The sequence below is a fragment of the Balaenoptera musculus genome, chromosome 2, assembly GCF_009873245.2.
Source record: "Balaenoptera musculus isolate JJ_BM4_2016_0621 chromosome 2, mBalMus1.pri.v3, whole genome shotgun sequence".
Classification (NCBI taxonomy): domain Eukaryota; kingdom Metazoa; phylum Chordata; class Mammalia; order Artiodactyla; family Balaenopteridae; genus Balaenoptera; species Balaenoptera musculus.
In genome coordinates this window covers 7,501,110-7,528,071 of record NC_045786.1, presented here as the reverse complement: position 1 = coordinate 7,528,071, position 26,962 = coordinate 7,501,110, and the positions used below count along the sequence as shown (strand labels likewise).

The 26,962-nt window shown below is 45.1% G+C and overlaps 1 protein-coding gene across 4 annotated transcripts in view; it reads right to left on the bottom strand.

The window, feature by feature from the left end:
- Positions 1–640: 640 nt before the first annotated feature.
- FAM107B (family with sequence similarity 107 member B) overlaps positions 641–26,962 on the bottom strand; it is a 218,653-nt gene continuing 192,331 nt past the window's right edge. For 3 of the 4 annotated variants that reach the window (XM_036841422.1, XM_036841424.1, XM_036841425.1), the window contains 3 exons: positions 11,802–11,985; positions 3,604–3,754; positions 641–2,636 (listed from right to left, as the gene is read on the bottom strand). In XM_036841422.1, the coding sequence (XP_036697317.1) occupies positions 2,520–2,636; positions 3,604–3,754; positions 11,802–11,985 (452 nt within the window). In that variant the 3' untranslated portion in view covers positions 641–2,519. Of the gene's footprint in view, positions 2,637–3,603; positions 3,755–11,801; positions 11,986–15,723; positions 15,747–26,962 lie in introns of those variants that run through there. The other variant, XM_036841423.1, reaches the window with a different exon arrangement.

Below are 26,962 nucleotides of genomic sequence, written 5' to 3'. Positions count from 1 at the left end.
CATTAAGGCTCCCTTTATATATATTATATACACTCAAACAAGTCAAAATTTTTCAGAGTAGAAGAATAAAGTCAACTGTGATAGCTTAGAAAGCAACACTACTCGGAGACTAGAAAACATTGAGCTATTTTAAGAAAACCGCAGAGTGGAAAAATGGAGCCATTTTTCTCAAAAATTGGCTCAAAGCACAAAACTGCTTGGATGTCCATGAGTCCTAGGGGTTTGGACTGTACAGTGTTAAAGTGTGGAGGGAGAATGACGCCTTTTTAAACTCAGGCTTATAGGCTGAGCTGATCTGGCAATTTCAAAGAGCTTTTCTATCTGTACATTCCACTGTTTAGTGAGGAGACATCACTTGACACTATTTACAAGTCTTCTTTTGGCCAAACTTTGGACTACTAACCACTAATAATTTTGCAGATTTGTGAGTGAGATTGGGAGGGAAACGCTCTTGGAATTTATTTTTTCCCAGTGAAGAATGCATTCTAGGTAAATTCTAGGAACAGAATTGGTCTTTCTAAAGGAGCCTGTTAGGGCCCTTGAGAATTTTCTCAAGTGGCAGAATTGTTTCAAGGATACAGAATCTAGAGATCTTACCTATCCGGGTGGATTAAAGGCTATGAGTTACTCCTGAATCTTCATTTTACAAATTGCATCACTAGTCCGTATACACAGGGGCAGAACTCTAGTCAACGTACAATCAGAAACGTACTTTCAAGATGATTGGTTAATGCTCTTTCCTCTCTGAAAAGGAAGAAGGATGGAAAAAAATAGTTACCATTCCATCCTTCAAAAGTAAATTATGATAGAGCAACATTGTACCTTAAGCACCTCATAATTTATTCAAATAATACTTGCTGATGAGAGAAATCATCCATTTCAGGTGTAATCGACATGTTCTATGACTAGCAGTGTATTATCTATGCATTTGCTTTTGTCCTGTCCACATTAGGGATGAACAGGATCCTAATCACCAACCATGAAAAAACTACAGAATTCCCATAGAACGCTAATTTCTACTTAGGCTTATTAAGGATTCAAAAGCTCGGGATCCAGCTTCCTATGACTCTTGAAAGAAATTATGAGACGAGCCTTCAATGTAGGAATGACCGGCTGAATCGTTTCTACAAAGAACATACTGAATCCACACAAATTCTTCTAGACCACCCCAAGTAGAATGTTGCCCTGCCCATCCCGGCAGTAGAAAAGGGATTTCGCGTGAAGAATCTGGCTGTAGTTGGTAACTCAGGGTTCGTGTGGAGTATAGCATGCCAGCTGGAGAGCACAAACCGGGCAGCGTCCCCTTCCCCTCAGCTGTTCCTGAGAGATCAACAGTAGTCACAACACATCATCCTTACCAACGCATCGCCATCACTAAGGTAGTGGCGAGATAGCCTTTCTTCACGAGAAAAAAGGGCAAAGAGCTAGGTGATCATTAACCAGAAAATTTCAAAGCTTGGATTCAAATAATATTAGAAATGTATAAATGCTATATATCTTCCAAATGGGCCTCCTTGAAACCAATCCACATTTGACTCACATTAAAATACCCAAAGAACTCTTCCTTCACAGCTCCACATGGGAGCTTTCCCCATACCGCTCTCAGGAGAAACCAAAAGATTTGGACCCTCTACTTTTTGACACTGAAGTTGGGTTATACGGACTAGTTTTTATTCCTCAAAGGACTGGGAGGTTATTTCACATAAAAGGCCTCGCTGAGCAAGAAACTTAACAACAAAATAAAAGAAAACAAAACCCCTAACAGTTATCAAAGCAATACATGGATTTACATGATGGACCTTCCCTGAAGTAGGTCACCGTGAAGCATCAGGGAAGCAACAGGAATGAAAATAAGATCAAGACAGACGCTTACGTAGTCTTGTTTATGTATTTCTTTGCTCCCATATTTTTAAAACTCCTCACTCTATTTCTGAATCTTAATGCCAACAAAGGTAAGAACTGCGTTCCACATGAATACTAACATTCTCTGGCGTTAAGCCTAACGTGGGTGAAAGTGTAAATCAGACAAGAAAACAGAATGTACAAACAGTGGATATAATAGATCAAACGCATTTCTGCACGATCTACATTATTGAATGGGTAACTAAAGGAAGAACGAAACACATTTTCTTTACATTTTAAAAGAAAAAAGGCTCTGTGCCCCACTAAACTTGGCTTGAAAGAAAAACCAAGTAGTGCAACTCTCAGGAATTTATGCCAGTGTCCTCTTCCTTTTTTTCTTGTTGTTGTTATTTTTTAAGTCTTTGAACACAGGTCCATTATCCCAACTTAAGTGCTGGGCAACGTCCTTCGTTTGGCGAATAGGAACTGCAACAGTCACAGGTAACTGATCCACCCGGATGGTAGGAAAACCAAAACCAAACTCTTTTCAAAGTAACAGTTCTCTGCTGGCTGGGATTCTCTCCAGGGGCTTTGGCCCTGAGGTTAAGTACTGGGGAGACCCCTGCACACACTTTTTGTGTGCGCTGGGCTGGGTGCGCGGTCTCTGCAGCCCGGACCTACGACTCCTGGGCTTGAGCCACTTCTTGGCCTGTTCTTCTGAGATTGCCTTTAACCTTCACAAACTCTGGGGCATTTTCTTGCTCTTCCTGCAATTTCTGCTTCTCAAGTTCAAGCTAAACAGAATTCAGAAACAGGAAAATAATTATTTACAAACGGAGAGGCTTTCCAAAAACACTGTTCCTCTTTCCAAAGTCCCTAACGACTTCATTTCCCAATGGAAGGAAGTTTCTCCTGGTCTCCACTTGAAATAGATTTATATTTTGACATATGTGGCTGGATCTAGGTCCTGGGGTAAGAATTCTGCGCAGAAGCAGCAGCTGACTCGTTGTTGCTGAAATACTGAGGGGTGACGAGAGCCTAAAGATTAAGGCCAAGACTTAAAACAGGAGCCGAGGGCAACACGCACTTGCTCCACAGTTTTAAGTGAAGCTGAACTTCACTCAAGTGCTTGAGCTCCCAGCACTGGGCTGTGAATTCTGTGATATTCCCTGGTTTGGGCTTTGCCTCCGGAATCCCTTCTAGGTCCTCAACAGAATCCTTCCCTTTATCTTGAGTGTATTTTAGTCCATCTGCAGACACCTGTCTCAGCTTTTCCTTTCATGGTATAAAAACATTTACATCTGACGTGTCTGGGAAATTCTGCTTGTTCCAGCACCCTTTATTTCTCAGGACAAGATAAGTCAGAGAAAGACAAGTACTGTATGATCTCTCTCACATGTGGAATCTAAAAACAGTAAAACCGTAAAAGCAGAGGGTAAAATGGTGACTAGCTAGGGGAATGGGAAAGATGCTATTTAAGGGTACATACTCGCAACTAGCAGAGAAGTTAAGTCCTGGAGACCTAATATACAGTAAGGGGATTATCGACAACAAAATGATTATAAACATGAAAGTTGCTAAGAGACTAGAACTTAACTGTCCCCACCACTAGAAGAAATGATAATTATATGATGCGACAGAGGCGTGAGTTAGCACTACGATGGCAATCATATTGCAATACAAATGTACCAAATCAATATATTGTACCCCTTAATCAACAACAACAACAAAAAAAACACCTTTCACCCCAATCACCCCTACCTGCTCCAACTTCTGCTGCCGTTTTAATAGTTCTATTTCCAAGTCAGATTTCTTCTTTTGTGCTTCCTCTTCCTTCTGCTTTATTACTTGATCTCGTTTTCTCTTTTCCATCACTTTCTGCAGTTCTGGCTTATTCTGAGGGGCAAGTCCCCTGCAAAAAAGCATTAACAAATCACTTTGCTGTACACCTGAAATGAATGCAGCATTGTAAATCAACTATACTTCAAAAATTTTTTTTAAATTAAAACTAGTAAAAATAAATTTTTTTAATTAAAAAAATATTTAAAGCATTAACAACATTTAAAAGTTTTAATCTAATGGATGCAACTTTCATGAATAGAAATTTTAGGCATCAACCACAGAAGAGGGGTCTAGTGACTTAGCATGACTGTGACGCCTACCACCAGCTAACAGTCAACACTGGGGGCCTCAGAAATTCATGAGCATGAAAGAAAGGGCAAGAGCACCTTCCAACAGTAAGCAAAACCCATCACTCGATAAAATTGTTCTGAGCGCCTACTGTATGCCAGACACTAGGTCATGCAAGAGAGGTTAGTGCAGGAGGTTTGGGTGGGGAAGGTGGGGGAGAGCATGCTCATTTGGTGGGTGGGACGGTCACCCACCATAGAGAGGACGATGTTGCAGGGGGAAGCTTCCCAGGCTCGAGCCCCTGACCCCAAGTACTACATGCAGCCTCAAGAGAAGCTAGCACAGAAACTTCAACAACCAAATGGCCCAGAAACCTCTTCCAACCCTTCATGTTTCAGACTTGGGAGAGGATTCTTGCACATCTAAAGGCACGTCCAAGCTTCCATCATTGCTGGGGGCATGGCCCTGGAGAACCTGGATCCCGAATCCCAGCCCCGTGCTCTGGAACCATTTCAACTGCCGACAACACACAGAAGTCAGGCTTCAGGGGACCTCGACATTGGGGAGAGATCAATCAGGCTGCTGTCTCTTCAAATGGGGCGAAACAAAACCCAAACTCGGGCCATTCCCTAGCAACCCTCATCTGAAATCTCTGAGGCAGGTCAGGAGAAGGACATTCACTGGCATCTTCGCAGGTGGGATTTCTGTCTATGTTAACGGTCAGCTGGGACTTGCCTGGCCTCCATGTCCTCGGCCAATTCCTCAGGATTTCTCTAGTCCGGGCTCCCCCTCTTCACCATCCTCTCTCTCTTGAGCCAGTCTCCACTAGCCCCTGAGTCATCTCAACTTGTTATTAACTTTGGCAATAAAAGAGAAACAAGCCACAGAACAGGAAGAACGCTATCAATGCCAGGCAGCCCAGGGGGTGAGTGACAAAGCCATCGCACGCGTCCACACATGCACACGTGGCCCCAACAGGCACCGGTGCTTTTCTGGGCTGCGGGAAACCAGTGCTGCTGAATCAGCCTCAGACCGAGGTGGCCTGTGCGCCTCTCCACACGCCTGCTGGCCTTGCTGAGGACACCCGGGCGTCTGCAGGACAGGCCCGTCGACCGACCAACCTCCGTGGCTGTTCTCCACTCTGCTTCAATCAGCTAATGCGACTGATCAACTAGGAGTCACGTGAGTTGCCATTAACTGAAAGAATTTCCGAAACGTGCTCTGGCTCTAAGAATCTCAACACCACCCTTGCCTCAATCTCTTTCAAGTTCACCCTAACACATCTGTAAAATAATCCGTGGTGTCACACTTCCACATCTATCTAGTGGTGATTTTTTAAAATTCTGGCATCTCTCCTCTCTACCTCTTTTTAAGATCATAATAAATGATTTTGCAAAGTTGCTGTTTACTGAGTAAATGTCAGTAGATTCCATCACTGAAGATAAAAGACACAGAGTTAAAATAACATATATGTCTTCCCTTTCCCAATTTTCATTAGCAGAACTTCCGGTTTTAAAAAAACAGAAAGAGGGGCTTCCCTGGTGGCGCAGTGGCTAAGAATCCGCCTGCCAATGCAGGGGACACGGGTTCGAGCCCTGGTCCGGGAAGATCCCACATGCCGCGGAGCAACTAAGCCCGTGTGCCACAACTACTGAGCCTGTGCTCTAGAGCCTGCAAGCCACAACTACTGAAGCCCGTGAGCCACAACTACTGAGCCCACGTGCCACAACTACTGAGCCTGCACTCTAGAGCCCGTGAGCCACAACTACTGAGCCCACGTGCCACAACTACTGAAGCCCGTGTGCCTAGAGCCCATGCTCCGCAACAAGAGAAGCCACTGAGATGAGAAGCCCGTGCACCCCAATGGAGAGTGGCCCCCGCTCGCTGCAACTAGAGAAAGCCCTCGCGCAGCAACGAAGACCCAACGCAGCCATAAATAAATAAATAAATTTGTTAAAAAAAAAAAAAAGAAATATTAAGTTCAGCCATATTTCCAGTGAAATAAAAGAGATGGGTTATTTTTGCAATTTACAACTTATTTCACAGTTATTAAGATTGTATGAGGAGGACAGAAGTATAGACAGACTGTTCTGGAAATTAAATCTTACTCAGTGTAATAAGAAAAGTTGCTTATGGTACTTTGCTCCAATAGACTTAAGTGTCATTGAGCACCGGAAAATGTTTGTAAATAATCTGAGTAAAGACCCACTCAGTTTCATGACTATTAAAAAGTCTCAGTATGACAGTACAGACAGAGTTAAGGGATTTAAATTTTAGGATTAGGAATTTAGCTACCTGCATAATTTAAATTTCAAACTATAATTCACTGTTGAAATTAACCTCAACTGTTATTAAGTGCTTCTGGCTTACGCAAAAGCTGTTGAACAAACTCTGGTGTATGACGCGTTAAGCTGGCATTCTATCACAACACGTGAATGGGTTTAACTAATATACGGTATGCATTTTCTGTTCAAAGATTTTACACAGTGGTGCAGTAAGATAAAATATTTAGTAACACAAAACTCAGGAAAATGGTGCTTATATGATAAATGTCCTGCACTTATAATAGTCAAGAAGTCATACAAATTTAGTTAATATTTTATCAAGCAGCTCACTTAACTTTCTATGCTGAATGGAAAAAGTCAAGCACTACCTATGTGATTCTCTGAGTCGAAAACTGGATCCGGCTGCAGAGATAGCAAGACAGAAATAAGCTCCGAATTTCATAAAAATTACAGTATCAGTCTCTGCATGACAACGTTGATTCTCTTCAATCAATTCAACTAACAAGAACTTTCAATCCCTTTATGACTGACAACTGCTTAAGACCTGCGGAGCAACCAAGCCCGTGTGCCACAACTAGTGAGCCTGTAAGCCACAACTACTGAAGCCCACGAGCCACAACTACTGAGCCCGCGTGCCACAACTACTGAGCCTGCGCTCTAGAGCCCGTGAGCCACAACTACTGAGCCCACGTGCCACAACTACTTGGTACCACCCAAGACCAACAGTTATTCCGGAACTGCTTCTCGTGACTATCACAGCGGACCAAGCCGATTTTTAAAATTAATATGTGCTCTTTGGGAAAAAAAAAAGAGAGAGGTTAGGTGTTATATACATACATGCAAGATAAAAAGTGAAAGCACACCTAGACCCTCCCTGTTAGACATCTACGGGGTGCATCACGTGCTCTGTAATCTAGGTGAATGGTGGCCCCGAAAACTGTACAAGGGAGAGGCCCTGCACCCATGGACTGCTCCCCATTCCTGCACCCACAGATAACTCACTGTTTACAGTGTGCTCCATACTATCTATACCCTTATCGGAGGACAGAAGTGCCCGAATTTTGCCATGTCCATAATGAGAGACATTTAGGTTGTTTCCAGTGGTTCCCTATTGAACGCAAGGAGGCGAGGAGCTTCCTTGTCCATTTATATTTCTCCTATCCAAGCACCTCTGTTGGCTGCACTCATAGAAGCAGAATTGCTGGCTAAGCGTCTGCACATTTTGGATTTGGACGTGGACCGTGAAACTGCTTTCCAAATAGGCCGCAACAATTTATACTCCCACCACCACTGATGGAAATGTACAGACAACGTTTAATGGTCCGTTTCACACTTCACATAAACCACTGAACACATTCAGGGGCCGAATGGACCGGTCTACGTTCACGCCACTCCACCTCCACACCAGCCACACTTAAACCCGTAAAAGGGAGACCGCCTCCTCATGCAGGTCAGCACCGAGGCAGAGGCAGGTCTGGCGCAAACTCTAACACGACATGCTCCCGTCCCCTGCCCACCCAGCCAAACACCTCCTGGCCTAATATTTTTCTGTAGCGGGGAGGGGAAGGGTTGCCTTTGGCTTTCAAGCCCTTGACCTTGAATCTTGGAATCTCCTGGTTTGGCCTGCCCTGCTCCACATTTATGACTGAGCCATTTCTACCTGCACGGATTCAAATGTAAATATTTCTGCCTCAACTTCCCATATTTTGTTTCCATGTTGCACGGCAATAAGCATTTACTGAGGATCTAACTATTTGTCTAACAAAGCACACCAACTGAAGAGTGACTGAAGACACAGGGACCTAGAAACTGTCGACTGAAATGTACAAGCCAAAGAGCCAATGGGAGGGATGTAGAGTAGCCGGGTATTCTATGTTTGCCCCAAAAGTACTCTTTTTAGGGAAGACAGATTCTCTCTAAATTATATTGGAAATATTCTCATTTTTTAAGACCTCTTGAACACTGATCTTTCAACTACCAAAAATAATGCCTCTTGCAATCTGCCTTTTTATGGGAACAAAGCTTCTGAGAACCTGACACAGGGTCTTAATTGTCAGACTTAGGGGTAAGCTGTGACCAGATCAAACTTTAAAGACTTTTAACCTGAAACTTAGCTGGGTCCAAAAGACAGCAAATAGAGGAGCAGAATGATATACCTGAAAGAGTGCAGGATACGGTGTTAGAATACCTATGAGGATATGCTCTCCTAAGCAAGGCAGCTCTTTGGACTGAGACAGGTCTTTGAGTGAAACTGCGGCCACGCAGAGCAAAAGCTCCACAGAGCCTGTTCCGTGTTCATCTCAGTTCTCTCTCCCTCTCCTACCCCTCCCCCTTCTTCTCATTCATATGGTTATTAAATTTGATTCATCGCTGTCTTTAATTTAAACTGCCTGTAATTCTATGTTGATTTCTACCCTTTTTTTATTCCAATAAAACTATCATGTGAAATTGAAAAGACTCTTCAGCCAATGACTCTGAGTTTCCTCTCATTCACACGTCGAATGAGAACAACCCCAAGACAACACACGCTGGGTTGCTGGAAAGATCACTGGATAAAATATGGGAAGGCCCTTTACAAACTGCAGACAAGTCAACAGAGGTTCATTACGGTACAAACCAGTAAGCAAGTATGACTATCCTTTAAGCAAATATATACATATTATTGACGTGATACTTTCTAGTATTTGGCACTAAAACAGAAATAAAAACCCCACAGTCTCTAAAAAGCATGCATGATAGAAGATGAATAAAAGAGAAGAAACTGCTTGAGAAGTTTTCACTCTAAAACCAGTTGTATTCCTAATAAGAGGATCCTACCAAACTAAGATTTTACCTTGAAAAAACCTGAAGGCATAGGATAAGATATATTCGTTTGATTTTGAAACCTCCCTTTAATTTTCTTTTTTTTTTTTTTTTAACGTACTTCTACAACCAGACCAGAACTTTGCAGAGAAAAAGGGGAAAAAGCAACAGGAAATTTCAGATGATGCTACATAGGAAGGGGGAAGATGGGACTAAATGGGCACTTCTTATATGCCAGGTGTTCTAACAGGTATTTAAACATGCTCTCATTTACTTTAATTTTTTATAAGAAAGATACTTTTATTCCCTACTTTAGAGATGAAGAAACAGATCTCAGGAAGGAAGACCCTGTCCAAGATCATAAAAGGTAGGTCAAGTTCAATGGCAAACCAGGATTCATACCATTTCTCCCTGACCTCAAAGCCCAGGTCCTCTCTACACCACTGTGCCCAAGTGAACACGAGCATTCTCCAAAATTAGCTGAGCTGGACCTGGTTAAGGAGTCAGCTGTGAAAACAAGGAAAAGAAAGAACAGGCGAGAGAAAGGCAAACAGGAACGAGGTCCATTTTCACAGAATGTGCCTACTCCAGGAAATCTGGAAACAGATTCAATTGCACAAACTGAATGTAATGTTTTACACAGACAGACCCAGGCTACTAAATACATTTCTGCAGAGTAGTCTATAGCCTCTAATTCAAAGAACAACTATTCCACCAACTTTGCTTTCCCTTTGTCTCTATTCTGACGTGGAGCCTTTTCATAGATATAGTAGAAAAAATGAAAACCCAACAACAGTTTGAACTAGAATGTTCCTTAGAGATTAACTAAGTCTCCTACTCCTATTTGACAGGCAAGGGAACTGAGATCCAAGAGGTAAAGACAATCAGAAAATTATTTGGTTTAGAAAACCATTCGGCTACTCTCTTTTAGAGGATATTAAACTTTCCATCTTCCCACCAAAATGCAGACATGGTTTCCCAGGTAGGACGGCCTCCAAATTCTCTGGCCTGTTTAGGAACGTATACAGTCTTGTTTTGCTTTGGGTGTGATGATACCAAATCCTTGGCAGTTTTGTTGTTGTTTTTATGCAACAAAGACAGGTAGACGCTAAGGACTTATTCAAAAAGGATCAAACTCACATTCTACTGAATAAGCGTTATTCAGGCAGCAAGCTAGTGTGCTGGGGACAGAAAGTAAGTCACATTCCCACATCTAGAGGGAGAAATGTAGTTACAAAGAGTTCCTGGGACAGAAGATATGAGTTCTGGCAGAGGTACACTCTGACGGAGGACTGCCATAAAAATGCCCCCTCATCCCTTTTTAAAATGTTTTATTTCTATTTCTAATTAGGCCTTTCTTCCAAAACATTACCCCAATGCTTAGCTTAGTCTGCACATCTTTCAGTGCAGTGGGCAGTAGCTACCTTTTCACCAAGGCTTAGCAAAGAGAGCAAATGAGTGACCCACATTTTCACAACTCAGATCAGCAAACAGTTTTACTATGAAGATCTGAAAACAGTTCTAAATGAAGCTTAACAGATCTTAGAAGAAGTAACCTTGTGTCCTAATAAATAAAGCAACTTTTCATCCTCAGCTCCCCCAGTCCAGTAGCCCTGCCCATAATCACTTAAAACGCAGAGTACCAGCCATAAAAAAGAATGAAATAACGCCATTTGCTGCAAAATGGATGGACTTCCGAGATTATCATACTAAGCAAAATCAGAAAAAGAAAGACAAATACCATATGATATCATTCATATGTGTAATCTAAAATACGACACAAATGAACTTATCTACGAAACAGACTCACAGACATAAAGAGGACTTGCGGTTGCCAAGGCGGGTGGGTAAGGGAAGGATGGATGGGGAGTTTGGGATTAGCAGATTCAAATTATTATATATAGAATGCATGAACAACAAGGTCCTACTGTATAGCACAGGGAACTATATTCAATACACTGTGATAAACCATGATGGAAAAGAATCTGAAAAAGAATGTATATATATGTATAACTGAATCACTCTGCTGTACAGCAGAAATTAATGCAACATTGTAAATCAACTATACTTCAATAAAATAAATTTTCAAAATTAAAAAAAGCAGAGTATACCGAACCCAATGCCCAAAATTACGTATGACACAGATGGAACTAACAAATGGTTTACAAAGAAGACTGAAGGTAAATGTTTTGCTCCTCTCCAAAAAAAAATTAATAGTAATAAAAATGATGATAGTAATCATTTAAAATGCTACCTAAAAACAAGCAAACGAAAACACAAGAAAGGGGGTCCTTATCTACTGTTAAGTCTGATGTGGTTCTAGAGACTTCTCCCTGCCACTCTATAAATGCTGAAGTGGGCAGTATCTGTTCTCACATTTCCCCAAATATATGGGGAAAATTCAGAATTTTTACAAATCTAAGCAATAATGTATTCCTCTTCGACGTAGGACACCCTCTTTTATCCTTAATCCAGCCCTTTCTGTACAAATTCTAAAATATGCATCCACTTGAGAAGGGGACCCAGGACCACAGAACTCCGAGAGACCCTGGGGCCGGCAGCTGAGCCTGCAGACGGCTTTACATCATGGATGCCCTGACTCAAGGATGCGAAAGGAATAGGAAGTGTTAAATATGGTCAAGAAACAAACAACTCTTCAAAGCCTTTGTAAACGTAACTAAACTTAAATCTAGTTACCTTAAAAGTCCCCTAAGGAAAACTCCGCTCAAGAAAGCATCTTACCTTTTTTGATTCATAAGAAGTTCTCTGTGAAGGTCTTGATGGTTCCGGGATGTTTTGACAGGATTGACTAGTTTCTGAGGCCTAATTAGTTCAGGATTGTCATCGTCTATATAGTCTGGCTCGGCCATGATGTTTCTCGGGATGAGATACGTGTCCTTCAGGTCAGAATCCTCCAGCGGGCTGTCTGAAACAGAAAGATGAGATTCACTGTGGTCTCTGCTCAGACGTCTGCACAGAGGCCGAGGCCCAGGACAGCCGGGCTGGTCCAGCAGCTGACACCGCCTCCCCCACGGGGCCCCTTCACCGCTTCATTGAAAACTCTGAAGCTCTGTCGAAGAGATGGGGGCGGCAAGGAGAAGGAGGAGCCCAGCTGCTTCTGGGCGGCCGACGACTAAAGCAAAGGAGTCCCACAGCGTGGCGGGTCACCACCAGGCTCACCTTGAGCTTCAGGTCATGCAGGTGCTACCCACCACCACGTCTAAATACCGGCTGAACCCCACGACGAGCACCTGGGCACCAGACCCAGGTCCTTCACGCTCCCTTCGGCCTCCAAATCAACACGTTCTAGAAACACACAGATCCCGGACCCTGCATCAGTGGCCAGCAGCTCCCTCATCCTGCCAGGCTATTGGTCCCTGTCTCCTTCCCACCCACATGAGCGCCCCGGGGCTTCATCCTGTTCACAGCCTTTTGCGTCTTTCCTCAAATGTCACCTTCTCATGCTGAATTGGGCGATTGGGATTGACATGTATACACTGATGTGTATAAAATTGATGACTAATAAGAACCTGCAGTATAAACAAACAAACAAAAAACTAATACTAAACTTTCTTTGGGTTATTTGCATGGAAATATGTTAATATAAATGTTTCAGACATTACATGAAATGTCTAAAAATCTTATATGTTCTGGTATAATGTTATAAGTCATAATTCTAGTTATTACTTTAAAATGTATATCTCAGAAATAACTAAATTTCCTTGTCAATTTCATTATTATGAACTTTCATCAAATCTTTAACCGTGGTCATTTTTAAGTCTTTGGTCATTTACAGACAGTTCTGGGTATATTCTGATGCTTTTGCAAAGATGTTCCTATAAAAGGGTTTCATCTTCAAGGAATTCATGGAAAAGACTCTGACAAGTACAGGTTTCTGGTAACTGACTATACTGCTGAACTGAATGAAGAAGCATTTTCAGAACTCTAATGAAAAACTGATGAACTCATAAAAGTGCTAACAAAAGATCAAGATAAAAAAAAATTAATTACATGGGACTGAGTGAACTGATGAGGATGATTATAATTTTTGTGACTTTCTGTTTGAATTTAAAAAAAAAATCCCACAAGGACTCAGAGACAAAAAATATACAAATCAATTTTCACTGCAAAGTAAAGGAGCTGTTACAGTGGAGGATTTACTGGACTGAATGTCAATATTATGACATAGTAAGAGTGTGTTTTGTGGTTGGTAATTGCAATCATTGTTGCTTTTGTTGTGGTCATCCATTTACAATGCTTGGTGTCAGTTGATTTACCTCTTGTAAAGATAAAATACAGTGTGTGTGTGTGTGTGTGTGAAAAAAAAAAAAAAAATGTCACCTTCTCAGAGAGGCCTGACCTCCTAACCGCCCTGCTTAAACTTGCAATCCCACCCCAGCACTTACTGCTTCGTCCAAACCACAGACTGATCTGTCACCGGCCACCTAGAGCAGTTGCTCCTGAGGGCAAGGATTCCATCTGCCCACACCCCACCTCCCAGCTGCTAGAACAGTGCCAGGGAGGGAGATGGGGGGGGGGGGGGTTGGGCACCTGGCAGCCGTGCCTGGCTCTCCAAGCTCATTGTTTGGAAGGAAGAGGAGGCTTCACTGGAGAATAGAGCAGAACCACCTGATGTGATTTCTTTCTGGGCTTGGACTCTGGATCAGCAAGTGAAAAGAACATGTGACGTGATGATCCCTGGGTCCCTTCACCCGTGTTCAATTTCAGGTGCGTGTGTGTAAGAGGCCCCTGGAGAGCAGGGCGCACATCTCCTTCCTTACTGCCCTGCGGCTGCGACACACAGTGGGCATTGCACGAATACACGGCATATTTCATGAGACGGAAGAGAAAAGTCATGGGGGCAACGGCGGGGGCGGGGGGGACACAGCTGCCTGAGTGGAGGCTGGAAACCCCTGCGGTCCACGTGGCAGGTCCACCTGCAGACCCCTGGGCACGTCTCTCGGCACTGACCCCCCTCCCTGCCCCCTGTCCCCAACACACACAAATCTTTCAAGATAACCAACACGCCATTTTATGCTTCCCTGTCCTGCATGAGGACTTAATCTTCCAAAGCAGAAGTCAGATGCGGGGCCTGACTACAGCAGAGCATCTGACAGCGGGCCTTCCCTGGAAAGTCCAGAGTACACGTTTGTTAATTCTCTGGCCAGCGCTATGCCCTCAGATGGAACGGGGATCCGAGAACAGGGCAAGGGCGGGAGGGAGGGTCCCATCCGAGAGTGGGCTCACCCCAAGTACCGCCACCATCCCCACCTCTCCAGGCGTCGTCTAGAGACTGGTGCCCTCCGTGCCCTCAGGGCCCCAGCAGCGTCATGCAGATGTACTTCCGGTACAAAATGCATCCTCACACACGGTAACCGCAGGTGTCCGTCTATTTTGTACAAGAGCCAGAACCACTTTTTCTCCAGTTTTAAATCCGCAGGTCCAGCCAAGTGCCTGGCACATGGCAGAAGCTGAATAAATGTTGAACTTAATCAGATCTGTACTAAATAGAAAGAGGAAAGAGCTTCCATGAACAAGCTCCTAGCCAGAAGTCAGGATCCATGTTTATTTCTGCCCATGGAATCAACGCCCGAAGCAAACACGTAAGTGAGGGTCTGTGTTTACACATGGGGCAGGGGTGCACGGAAGGCGAGACGTGGGTGTGTGATTCCGTGGACACTGGCATGCGGGTGAGGGAGTGTGGGGTGTACATGGGGAAAGAGTAAAGATGCGCTTTCAAGTAAAATTTTAAAACAAATAAAATGGGTCCAGAGGCCGTCAGCTACAGGCACGACTTCTGCTCTCAAAGTCATCAGTGATGTTTTCCTGAAACTCTGAACTGTCCCAGATGGCAGCCAACAATTACCCAGCACTTTAGATAAGGCAGGTATGTGACCACATCTGATAACAGCAACAACCCTACAATCAGAAGAACTAGAATCTCCACTCCACAGACAATAAATGGAGGAACAAAAGTTAAACAACTCACCCAGGTTAATTTTACCAGTAGTGTAAATCTCAAACTAAAAAAAAAAAAAAAAAAAAAAGGAACACCCTCTGATCTTAAAACACACGTTCTGTATAACAAATTATGATGCTAAATAATAAATTATGATGATAAAAATATATAGAAAAATCTTTTGTTCTGTACGTGTGTGTCTCTATTTCTGCTTTGGAAATAAGGTCATCTATAGCATTGTTTTATAAAATAGACAACTGATGGGAACATACTGCATAGCACAGGGAATTCTACTTAATGCACTGGGGTGACCTAAATGGGAAGGAAGTCCAAAAGGGAGGGGATATCTTTATGTGTCTGGCTGATTCATTTTGCTGTGCAGTGGAGGCTAACGGAACACTGTAAAGCAACCATATTCCAATAAAATTAGTTAAAAAAAAGAAAAAAGAAAAATCTTTTGAAAATCAATGTGAAAATAAAGAGGACAAAAGCCCAAAGAATAAATAAACCAACTAAAACAGAAAAATTGTAGCTGCATCATCTCTTTATATATTTTAGGTTTAAACACATGATTAAGGCTCAAAATTAACAAGCAATAATATATATATCTAACAAATCACACCAAACATTCTTTAAACGCTACCTGCACTGATATTTTAAAAACAAGCATGCCTGCAGCCCTCCCACAGATGGAAACTCACAAACCTCGACAGTGGTAGGTTAGTGACCCCATCCCAGCAGCCTGACCGTGAACGTGCCCCGAAGAGAATGTGCTCCTTGGTGGAGACTGCAGATGCACCAGACACACCTGTAGGCAGTCTTGACTTTGTTGAAAAGCCAAGAGCAGTTTCATCCTAGTTAATCAGTAGACAAGAAGGCCGATGTGCTTCCATAAAAGGACTGGTTTCTTTGCCTTAAACCAGGGATAATCTCCCGGACATCAAATGCAAACAGATTCCTGCCCTCCTGAGGTCCAGGTGTCAGCAGGGGGGGGGGGGGGGGCGGTGAAGAAGAGGATTCCAGACACCGGAATGAGACAGGAGTCATGAGCATGCCTGATGGGTCTGAGGGAGGACAGTCGCAGCGAGGGTGGGGATGGAGAGGGACCAGTGGGGACGCAAGGGTGGGGTGAGCGATGTGGGAACTTGAAGGCCAGTGTCAGGGCTCTGGCCTTTGCCCTGAGTGACAGCCGGGAGCCATTCAGGGCTCTGGGCAGGGAAGTGATGAGCTCTAACTCATGAGTCCAGACAGTGACTCTAGCTGCTGAGTGTAGGACAGACCAAGGCAGCCAAGGAAAGACGCCGCCGGGAGGTGACTGTCAGGGGACCCAGATGGTCTGGACCAGACAGATGTCGTTTCATCCCGGTCCTCGGGACTCCCTGAAGGACTGCACACGAGGTGTGAGACACAGAAGGGCCGAGGATGTCTCGAAGGGGTCTGGCCTGAGCAACAGGACACAGCGGTCGTGGTGGAGGCCGTGAGGACAGCAGATGGGAGTGAGGTCAGGAGCTCCCTTTAGGACGTGTTGGGTGGGCGACGTCGCTGGACGCCTGAGTGGTGACGCGGTGACTGGGCAGCGGCTGGAGGGGATCTGCCGTAAATGAAGCCCCAAACATCTTCCTTCTTCTTTCTCCCTGGTTTGCCCTTCTTCTAAGTGGAGACGGGAAAGGGAGCCCCGGCCTGAGTCAGGTGTGTAGACCTCAAGCGAGTGGACCACACTGGGGTCTGGGAAAGGTCACTGAGGAGAAGGAGGGTGAACTGGCTGGGAGCCACACTGTGCGTCCCTGAGCGCTCCTGGCCGTCGTGGTGGCCGGAGAACAATCTGGGGTCTGGTTCCTTTTCAGCAACTTTCCACCCTGGAGCCACGACATGGCAACAACCATCTCACTGACCTCCTTGTTCGACTTTCTCCGCTCTGCCAACTACCTTCCCCATGGCTCCCAAGGCTGGGAAACGCAACTCTGATCACCAGGGAACTCTCCCAGCTCACAGATCCTGTCCTCGACGAAAGGAAAATGGGCACTCACTGCTCCCCTTAGGTTCACAAGTCCCTGCCTTCCCCACCAGCATCCTTTGCCTGCACCGCGCCCTCTGGCAGGGACGCCGGTCCTCTCCCTACCCAACCCTGGACCACAAAGCCAAACCTCACTCACGCCTTCAGGTCCGGACAAATGTCAGATCTTCCACGAAGCACCCCCCCCCCAACTCCCCAGGTGCAATTCTCTGGCCTCTAGACAACTATGGGGTTCTCTTTGCCCCCTTTTCCTAGTACTCACCAACCTCCACCTTGTGTTGCAGCAAAATGTACATAAATCATACCATCTCTTCACTGCAAAGACCGCATCTGGTTTACGCTCATATTCCTCAGACCCCTTGGACTGAGTCAACGAACAGTGAGTCCTTAAATGAAGGAACAGAGCCCACGGATAACTAGCAGGAGAGGGAACCCCTGAGCTGTCTGGAGCCCAGAGCAACAAGTACAGCCTGAAAGGAAAGAGGAGACAGAAATATGTCTGGAAGTAAAAGCTCTTTGTAACTGGATATTATTATTGCTACGAAACATTCTTCCAGAAAGTAACATGAAGACACTCTTGTCATACACACGCCCCTGGCCCAGTAACTGATTCATAAAGTAATTTTTTTTAAACTGTCAAGTCAATGAAGGAAAATGAGGGTCAGCTCAGTATAGGAGAAGCAAACCTGGCTTGAGATCTTGGACAAAGCTTAAGATAGCTGCCCCTCGGTTCTCCCACCTTCTAAAATAAGTGGTGTTGTAAGAACAGGCTGAAGGGACTTCCCTGGTGGCGCAGTGGCTAAGAATCCGCCTGCCAATGCAGGGACACAGGTTCAAGCCCTGGTCCGGGAAGATCCCACATGCCGTGGAGCAACTAAGCCTGTGCGCCACAACTACTGAGCCTGCGCTCTAGAGCCCGTGTGTCACAACTACTGAGCCTATGCTCTAGAGCCCGTGCGCCACAACTACTGAGTCTGTGCTTTAGAGCCCGTGTGCCACAACTACTGAGCCCATGAGCCACAACTACTGAAGCCCGCGCGCCTAGAGCCCGTGCTCCACAACAAGAGAAGCCACCGCAGTGAGAAGCATGCGCACCTCAACGAAGAGTAGCCACCACTCGCCGCAACTAGAGAAAGCCCACGCACAGCAACGAAGACCCAATGCAGCCAAAAAAATAAATAAATAAAAATAACACTTAAAAAAAAAAAGAACAGGCTATAATGCGGATGTAAGTATTTGGTATAATCTCTGGCATGTCTATGATGCCAGATTCAATAAATGGAAGCTATTATTAGTCAAACTATGTGACCAACAACATTCCATATTTTATTCAGAGGTCTGGGAAACCCTGTATATACTAAGCTCTACCTCTCAAGGCCTTTAAAGCATAAGAGTTCTTCAAAAACATAAGAGTTCAACTAGGTGACCCACAGACACTGAAATGAAGGCACAAACATTTTCCCTCTTCTTTCTCTCCAGTCTGCCCTTCTTCACAACCAGCATGGGGAAAGGGCCACGAAGCCCCCTTCACGTTCTCGCTGGTAACATTCAGTGGTTCTAAGACCCGCTCAGGCTACAAACATTAAGAACCTTCTGCAAAGTGTAAAAAGTCTGTCACACACACACGGAGTTCTGAACGGCTCAGGCTACAGTGCAGGGTGTGTAGCAAGGAAACAAGGCTGGTAGTGAGGACCTCTGATGCTGTTCTGAAGTGGAGGGGATTCAGTGCAAGATTTTAAGCCATTGAGTAACAACACAGATTTGCATTTTAGACATACACTAATGCTATGCACTGAAAAACGTGACCTGATGAAAATTCTGTCTTTAATTCCTGAGGATCAAGAAACGGAAATCATCATTAAACTCCACTATCCCAGAGAGTAAGGAAATCCCATCCTTACAGATGCCTCCTGAGCCCTTGCTTTTGCATTTTTTTCCCCTTTCAAAGGTTAACTCTGGGCCCAAGCCTCTGCCTGTCCCAGGTATCTTGTGTTGATTGCTTTCCAGAGGCGAATAACCATCCCCACAGAAACATTCCACAACTCGACTAATAAAACAAACATTTCACTGCATCTGAGTTTCCCATCAGACTGTTCCTGGCTCCAGTAGTTCATTTGCATATTGTTACATCACAAAGATATTTTTTTTTTTTTGTATTTTGGCCACAGGGCTTATGGGATCTTAGTTCCCTGACCAGGGATTGAACCCGGGCCCTCAACAGTGACAGCGCAGAGTCCTAACCACTGGACCACCAGGAATTCCCACAAAGATACAATTTTAAACCTAATCCTTTGAGATGAAAAATCAGAATTTACAGATTATGCTAAATTCCATGTTTACCTTAATATTTAAAATCTAATTCTACCTAGAAGCACTAATAAATGAATCCTTTAGAAAACAATACTGGGACTTCCCTGATGGCGCGGTAGCTGAGACTCCAAGCTCCCAATGCAGGGGGCCCGGGTTCGATCCCTCATCAGGGAACTAGAGCCCACATGCAGGCCGCAACTAAGAGTTCGCATGCCACAACTAAGGAGACTACGTGCCGCAACTAAGACCCGGTGCAACCAAATAAATAAATAAACAAATAAATATTTTTTTAAACAATGACAAAAAAAAGAAGACAATACCTGAAACCTGTCGGTGCATGCAGGTTACAGCTGTACTAGAACCAAGCGAAGCTAAACAATTAAACATCTGAACTGCTGCGACTTCTTCTGGAAAATGCAAAGTAATTCCAAGGCAGTTTTTAAGAGCATTTGTTTCCCAGGCTGTCTCTAAGAGATTTCTAGCAACCCTCTCACGATACCCTGAAAAACCCAAGTCATTTAAGATCGCAGGCCAGCCAAGTCCAGGCCTGGGTCAACCTGGAAGGGGAACGGCTGTCCCTGGACCCACGGGAATCTCCTGCAATAGCCACTGTTCCCAGAAGGGAGGCTGGCTGGCTGTGAGGAGAAAGGCCTTGAGAAAGCAGAGAGTGAGTTAAAATGTGAATTTCTCCCAAACAGCCCAGGGCTTCACTTACAAACTCCTAAGCCTGGGGTGAACTTAAGGATTCAGTCTCGTTGCCAGGAGACAGTGGCACCATCTGGTACCCAAAGGCATCAGACAAGTGCCCAGATGACCTCTGTGGCCACAAACCTAAACTAAGGCTGACAAATGACGCCAAACCACAGCCATCCACAAGAGCTCAGAAACGTGACTTTTCCAACTCTACCCGGCCCACTGCTGCTAGAACTTCAGACCCGCAGTAAACTGGCCACAAAGATGCTGTACACGTGCCAAACAGTGACGCGCTTGGGAAAATACCAAACTAGTATTCTCACCGGTTTTTTCATCCCCCAAAAATGTATTTCTACAAAAACAAATAAGGCACATATTTTATATTTAGAAGATGGGAAAGAAGTCAAGAAAAACCTCGGGAAGACAGAACACGTGTCAATGTTAAAGATAAGCTGGTCAGGGTGAGGCGGGACCAACCAGTAGGTGGCGATGGCTCCACAAATCACGACGTGTCCATTTCCAGGATGACACCCAGCCTCAGCCCGATCCTCCTCAGCACGATCGTTAGTAAAAGCATCAGAGAGATGCCACAAAAGGAATGCACTGTGGAGTCACCATGCATCTTCCCTCGATGTGGTCCACAAGCTTCTCCCCTTCGTTTCAGCCTTATGACGGCCCAGTGAGGCAGGAGGTTTTATTCCCTATGAAGTCTCCAAATTCCCTATAGGCTCAGACAGCTTCAAGGACACGGGCTCCAGGTCACACCAACTGGGTCTAAATTCCAGTTCTCTCATTTACTGTAAGTGTGACTTTGGGCCAAGTTTTCTCACCAGTTTAAAAAGAAGAAAAAGAGGAAGAAGAGGAGAAGGAAGCAGCAGCAGCAGCAGGGGAAAGATTATCTTATAGGGTTATGAAGAATAAATGAGAAATGCATACCCAATGCAGGGCCTGGAATAGTAAGCGTTCAGTAAATGTCACCTGTGATGAGTGCTGTCATCGGCAACAAATAACGACTAGTAAAAATAACCCTGTTATTGCTGCCCCAGGTTACACAGCTACGAAGGGGCAGGACCAGGATTTGAACTAGCGTCTGATTCCACAGGGGTGCCCTCAAGCATCCCACTCTTCTGGGCCGTGATAATGGTGGGGCAGGGGGAGGCAGGAGAGGAGACAACAGGTTTCGCTTTAACAGGATGACTTTCTCTCTCAAAAAGCTTTTAGAGCTTCACAACATCATAGCTTTATAACCCCAACCAGAAAACATCTTGCAGAAAGTCACATTAATGTGGGGAAAGGTTGCAAGAGGGACACAGTTTCTTTAAAACATATAAATGTTTTTATAAGGATGCTCAGAGTAGCGATATTCATAACAGCCCCGAACTGGAAGCAACCCAAATGTCCATTAACCGTCGGATGGAGAAGTAGATGGTGGTGTGACGATATAATGGAAGAATACACAGCAATGAGAATGACAACAGCAGCATGACCGAACCTCACAAATATAACGTCTGCAAAAGAAGCCAGACACACAAGAGTCCATCCTGGATCATTCCATGGATCTGATTTTCAAAACAGGCAAACCCAACCTCTGGTGTCAGATGTCAGGATAACGGTTACCTTGGGAGCAGAGAGGCAGTGGATGGGGAGAAAGGGGGCTTCTGGGGTGCTGATAAGGTTCTGTTTTCTGATACAGGTTCTGGTTACACAGGCACATTCACTTTGAAAATTCACCAATCAGTTCACTTTTTGGGCTCATGCCTTGCTCTGTATGTGTATTATCCCTCAATAAATACAGTACATATTAAATAGCTATTAAACTTACAGTCTAGGGATCATTCAGTTGTTGCTATATTATTACAGTTTTGTTATTTCATCCATTTTAAACCCTGTTCAGTCCATGAGAAGTAATACCACCAGGTTTGAAGACCACCCATCCTGGATTAGAAGGCTGGTTATGCCACTTACCAGCTATGTGATTTTGTACAAATGACTTAACCTGTGTCTTGATTTCCTCACCTGTAAATCAGGGCTCATACACCCACGTTTGCAGAATTGTCCCAAGCATTAAAAAAAACTTAAGGAAAACATTCACCATACATCGTACCAGCCCATGTGGCAGATGTTCAATAAACTGGACAGTTAAGTCGTTCCAACAAATTAATTCATTAATCTAACTCTCCATGAATCAATGTCCTATCAAAGTGAAAAATGGATGACCACGCACTACAAGTATACTATGTTAGACCAAGTTTAATGGTGAACCCCATCTTGGCCTCTGCTCATTTTTCCAATTTGGACTTAGATGGGAGGGAGAGAGAGAGAGAGTCAGGGAGGGAGGAAGTGGAGGGGAGAAAACAAAATCCCTGACGGGCACAGCCAAAGCACAGAGAGGAGCCCGCAGCCCAAGGCTGGGATGCCGTGAAAACCCTGACCATTTCCCACTCTCTGGGCTTCAGTCTTCTTATCTTTACAGCTGAATGGCTATGTCGCCCTGATTTCTCAGTAATCTGTTGTAAATAACTACGCTGCGTACAGAGCAATCATACAAATACGAGGGATCTATAAAAACATAAGTTCATCCAATATAAAGAGTCTAACTATTCAAACATCAAGTAACTCTTATTAGTGGTCACAATTTACTTAACCTCCCGTGGCCCTCATGGAATCTGAACTCATGACCCAGTGGCAGACAACTCTACAAAAAAGACAAAACAGAAAACAGGCAAGATCTTTTTAGAGGCATGTTTTGCATAATGTGCAGTCAAACCCTGTGGGAAAAGGGTGGGGAGAGAAGCAATGGGTAGAAGACAGACAACAAAAGTGTCCCCCCAAAGCACAATACTTTACACTTCTGCACTGCATTGCACTGGTCCTATAAGTAAAGTGTACTGCTCCTGCACGTTGCTAATCAAGTTTCTACACTGTTAACAGTGCATTTTTCAATATAATCTAACACAAAATTACTCAAACACATACAAGGGGTAACCTGAAAGTAAACGCCCGGAATGTCAGGACCTCAGAGAACGCTTATACCTAAGTTGGGCACCCAAGATCCTGCCGGTGCCTCATCAGAAGAAAGTGGTGCTGACGGTCAGTGGATGCAAGTATCGGCTGCTTTCCATGGAAACCAGCAAATCAACCCTGTGACTGAATTCCTTCTGCCTTCTAGCTCCCCAGAGTCTAATGCTTTGCTAAAAAAATAAAAAAAGAAAGAAAAAAAAGAGAAAGGAGTTTGCTATGTTGCCTAATGGGGTCATGCTCAAAGCCTAAGTAAAAGTTAATAGAAAAAGCAAAAGCAGTTCTTGAATAATCTGGTTTTGCTAGAAAGGTGGATATTCAAGCTACCTTGGAAAAGTGGGAAGACAAACTATACAGAGAAAATGAAAACAAAAACAAAAACCACTCTGGGGGTGTGAGAAAAAAAAAGTCTCTATGGCTTCCCTGGCGGTCCAGCGGTTAAGACTTCGTGCTTCCACTGCAGGGGGCGCGTGTTTGATCGCTGGTCAGGGAAGTTCTGCACGCCGCGCGGTGCAGCCAAAAAAAAAAAAAAAAAAAAAAGAAAAGAAAAGTCTCTAGGTAGAACAAAACTAATATAAAACTGATAAAAATTCCCTGAGCTGCTTGGTGGAGAGAGGAAGGGAAAATGGTGAAAGAGGCGAATAAAATCCTTCAAGGGCTCTCAGCCAACGACGGCATCCCTCGGTCCTGGCAGGTGGCTGATCCAGGGGATGTTTCACTCCGATAACTAAACAAGTCCCAGAATTTCAGATGAGACACGGATTCTCTACATTCCCTCCCTCTGCCTCCAGAGAAGATTCTAGAATTCCCTGGTAGACGACAGCACTAATTCTGCAAGCAGTGAGCACGCTGAAAGAAGGAGAAGGGCCAGCCGGCGGGGGCCTCACCAGGAGGTGGGGGGGTGGACCCCAGCACAGCTGCAGGAGGGCCACCACCTCTGCACAGGGAACGGCAGGGCCTGCTGTGTCGCTCACTTTCCTGCAGGACAACAGCACGGGGCGGCTTCTCACCCAAGCAAATGCACTCGGGCTTCTCCCCAAGGAAACAGCTGGGCCTGAGTACGAATCGACAGGGATTTCAACGTGGAAGGACCTTAGCAAACCTCCTGCTTGCCAACTGCCACCTGGGGGCGCAGATGTTCTTTCAGATCCAAGGTCCTGTGCTCTGGCCCCCAGGCCTGTCCACAGGGGCTGTCTGTGACCTGTAAGGCACTAGGGACAAAAAGCCACCACTGGATGCCTAGCAGAAAACTTCCCATTCGCCTCACAGTCTACGAATATGGGGGGCTCCCGGCTTCCTGGGGTACATTCTCCCCAGCCTCTCCCTGGAATTCAAAGCTGCTGCCCACCTCCTTCTGGCCCTGAAAGCCAGCCCCTTGGACAACCCTCTCTCCTGGTCCTCCCTGCACCAGAGGCCCAGGTGCCCTCTTCCAGCCTGATCTCTTGGCGCCAAGAGTTCTCAGGATCAGGCCCAGCCTAGACCCTTCTCTGGGTCCCCAACGCCCTCGGCCCTCCCACTCTGTGAGCCATTTCTCGGTGGGATGCTTCCCTCTCCTGAATCTCCCCACGGCCACTCCCCCAGGCCACCTCCCTCTTGTCTGCAGCGCTGAGAACAATTTCACACGGTGCTCCCTTCCCGTGTGAACTTGACACGAGTCAGTTCTTCATGCGTCTCCATGTGGTCCCCCTTGAAGGACAGATGTGCGTCCCTTCAGAAAGGAAGAGACCCCCGACTGACTTAAGTCATCCCCCCACGCCCTGTGCCTAAGGCTGAGCTCCAGGGGGCCAGCGGTACCTCTGGCTTTACTCCCTCCTGCGTTCCCAGCACTGGGCTGGGCATCACCCCGTGGGCACCCAATAGACCTGCACTGAATAAAGGGGGCAGATGCTGAAGCAACAGAGAATCCAAACGAAGCAGCTCATCCCGGGAAGCTTTTCCTGATTCCTCTCGCAGTTTCCCGCCTTTCTGTCCCAACAGGACGCCGTTAACACTTCTCTAAGGACGCTCATGGCTGCTTGTATGAAAACTACAAGTTTGCTTATCCCTCACATTAAAGTTGCAAAGGAAAGGCCTGACTTTTCCTCATTTCTTATCCCCAGAAACATCACTATGAGCCTTCCGTGTACTGTTGAGCTCAATGTGGCCTGTTGACAAGTGATGTGCAGAGCTCAGGCTTACAGAAGGGGCCAAAACCAGGGGAGGGGGAGAGAGGGCATCTCATGCTTTGAACAGACTCTGTCCTCACTTGATCTTCAAAAAGCTCAGAATGAGCGAGACACAAAAGTTCCTGGTTCTCCTGATACAGACCAGTCCAGGGAACCAAATGCCCATTTCTCTAACCCAGCAGGATGATATGCTCCCTCTTGCACAAGATGACCCCCTGAAACCCTCAAAGTCCATAAGGTGAATTGCTGTGTACGAGCTAGGAGTCTTTTGCCCCAGAAAGATAACTCAGATTGCTGTCTGCTGGGAAATAAATCTGAGTGCGCTGGCTTGCATAAATATTCCCGTGAAGTAATTAGCACTTCATTAACATGCAGCCCATCAATCTGCACAAACCTCTAAGCAACTGAAATGCTGTCCAATTAACAGATTTTGTAAATAATTGATTACCTTAAACTCATTAGCCTTAAAATTGCCATAGGCTGATAAATTACACTTATCAAATAACATTTGATAGATGACCATTAAATGGTTCAGAGTTTCTCTCTCTCCTAGGTAAAGCAGCATGATGAGATCTGAAGTTCAAGGATCCTTGATTCTACCCGTTGAAGAGTGTTCTGTGGTCTAACAGTGTCACCCAGTGGCAAAAGGCACAGTTGTGTTCAGAGCAGCTGTTGTTTTTTAAAAGAAGTATTTGTCACATGTGTTTCTTTACTAAAAGGAAAAGAAGAAAACTATTTTTGGGGAATTGCTCTAAGAAAACTAGTGTAAATTCTAGAAAACACGGGACTGGCATAAGACAGCTCCCCTACGTCCAAGGTTACTTTGAAGCCTTTGGGGACCGTACAGACGTGTGCAGACATGACGAGATACACAAGGGAAGTTCCTGTGACTCAGGGACGGTGCAGGTTTGACATGAAATCAATTCAGTGTCCCAGGGTTGAGCAATAGGGTCACCCCCTGCTGTCTGCTTTCTCGTCCACCATTCGGCCACTTCAATTCTCAAAAGCTTGGCTCTCCCAGAACAAGGAGAAAAAACCGAGCCAATTCTGTTCCAAGGTTGACTATCTGATTTTAGAAGCTTATGAGGTGACGCTTAATTGAAAACAATAAATTATTTAACTTCCTTATCGGTAAAAAGAGAAGGCTGGACCAGATAACCCTTGAGATCCCTTCCTGGTTCTAACATTCTGATAATACAGAAGAGCTCGGCTGATCTGTCACTCCCCACAGCACGGGGGCTTCTGACCCAAGGCTGTGGAACTCTGGCCCTACCATCAGGGCCAGACAAACCACGGAGGCGCCCCCAGTATGTTCCACGCACACCCCACCTTGGTCTCCACTCCTCCTCATTCCTGTTCCCAGTGCATCACGTCTACGCTGAGCAGGCTTTCTGCTCGCGATGCTGCATTTCCCCAGATGCAGCCACCCTCCCTCGAGTCCCTCTGGAAGAGTCTCAGACACTTGGTCCAGGGCTAGAGCTGTCCACATAGGATGGGGCGCAGACTAGACTTTATTAAACCAAAACTCCCAATTCAGGGGGCTCCCAATACTCTAGTCAAAAATCACACATACACCATATACGATCAATAAAAACAAAGCATTGTTTATTCCTCTTCGCATAAAATCACCTACAGCAAGTAGATATTACACTATAATTAAATTAATTCAAGTCTGACTCCTGAAACTACCCTGAAATCAAGCCACAATTCAGCCCTCTTAGGATTGGTTCAAGATGGCGGAGTA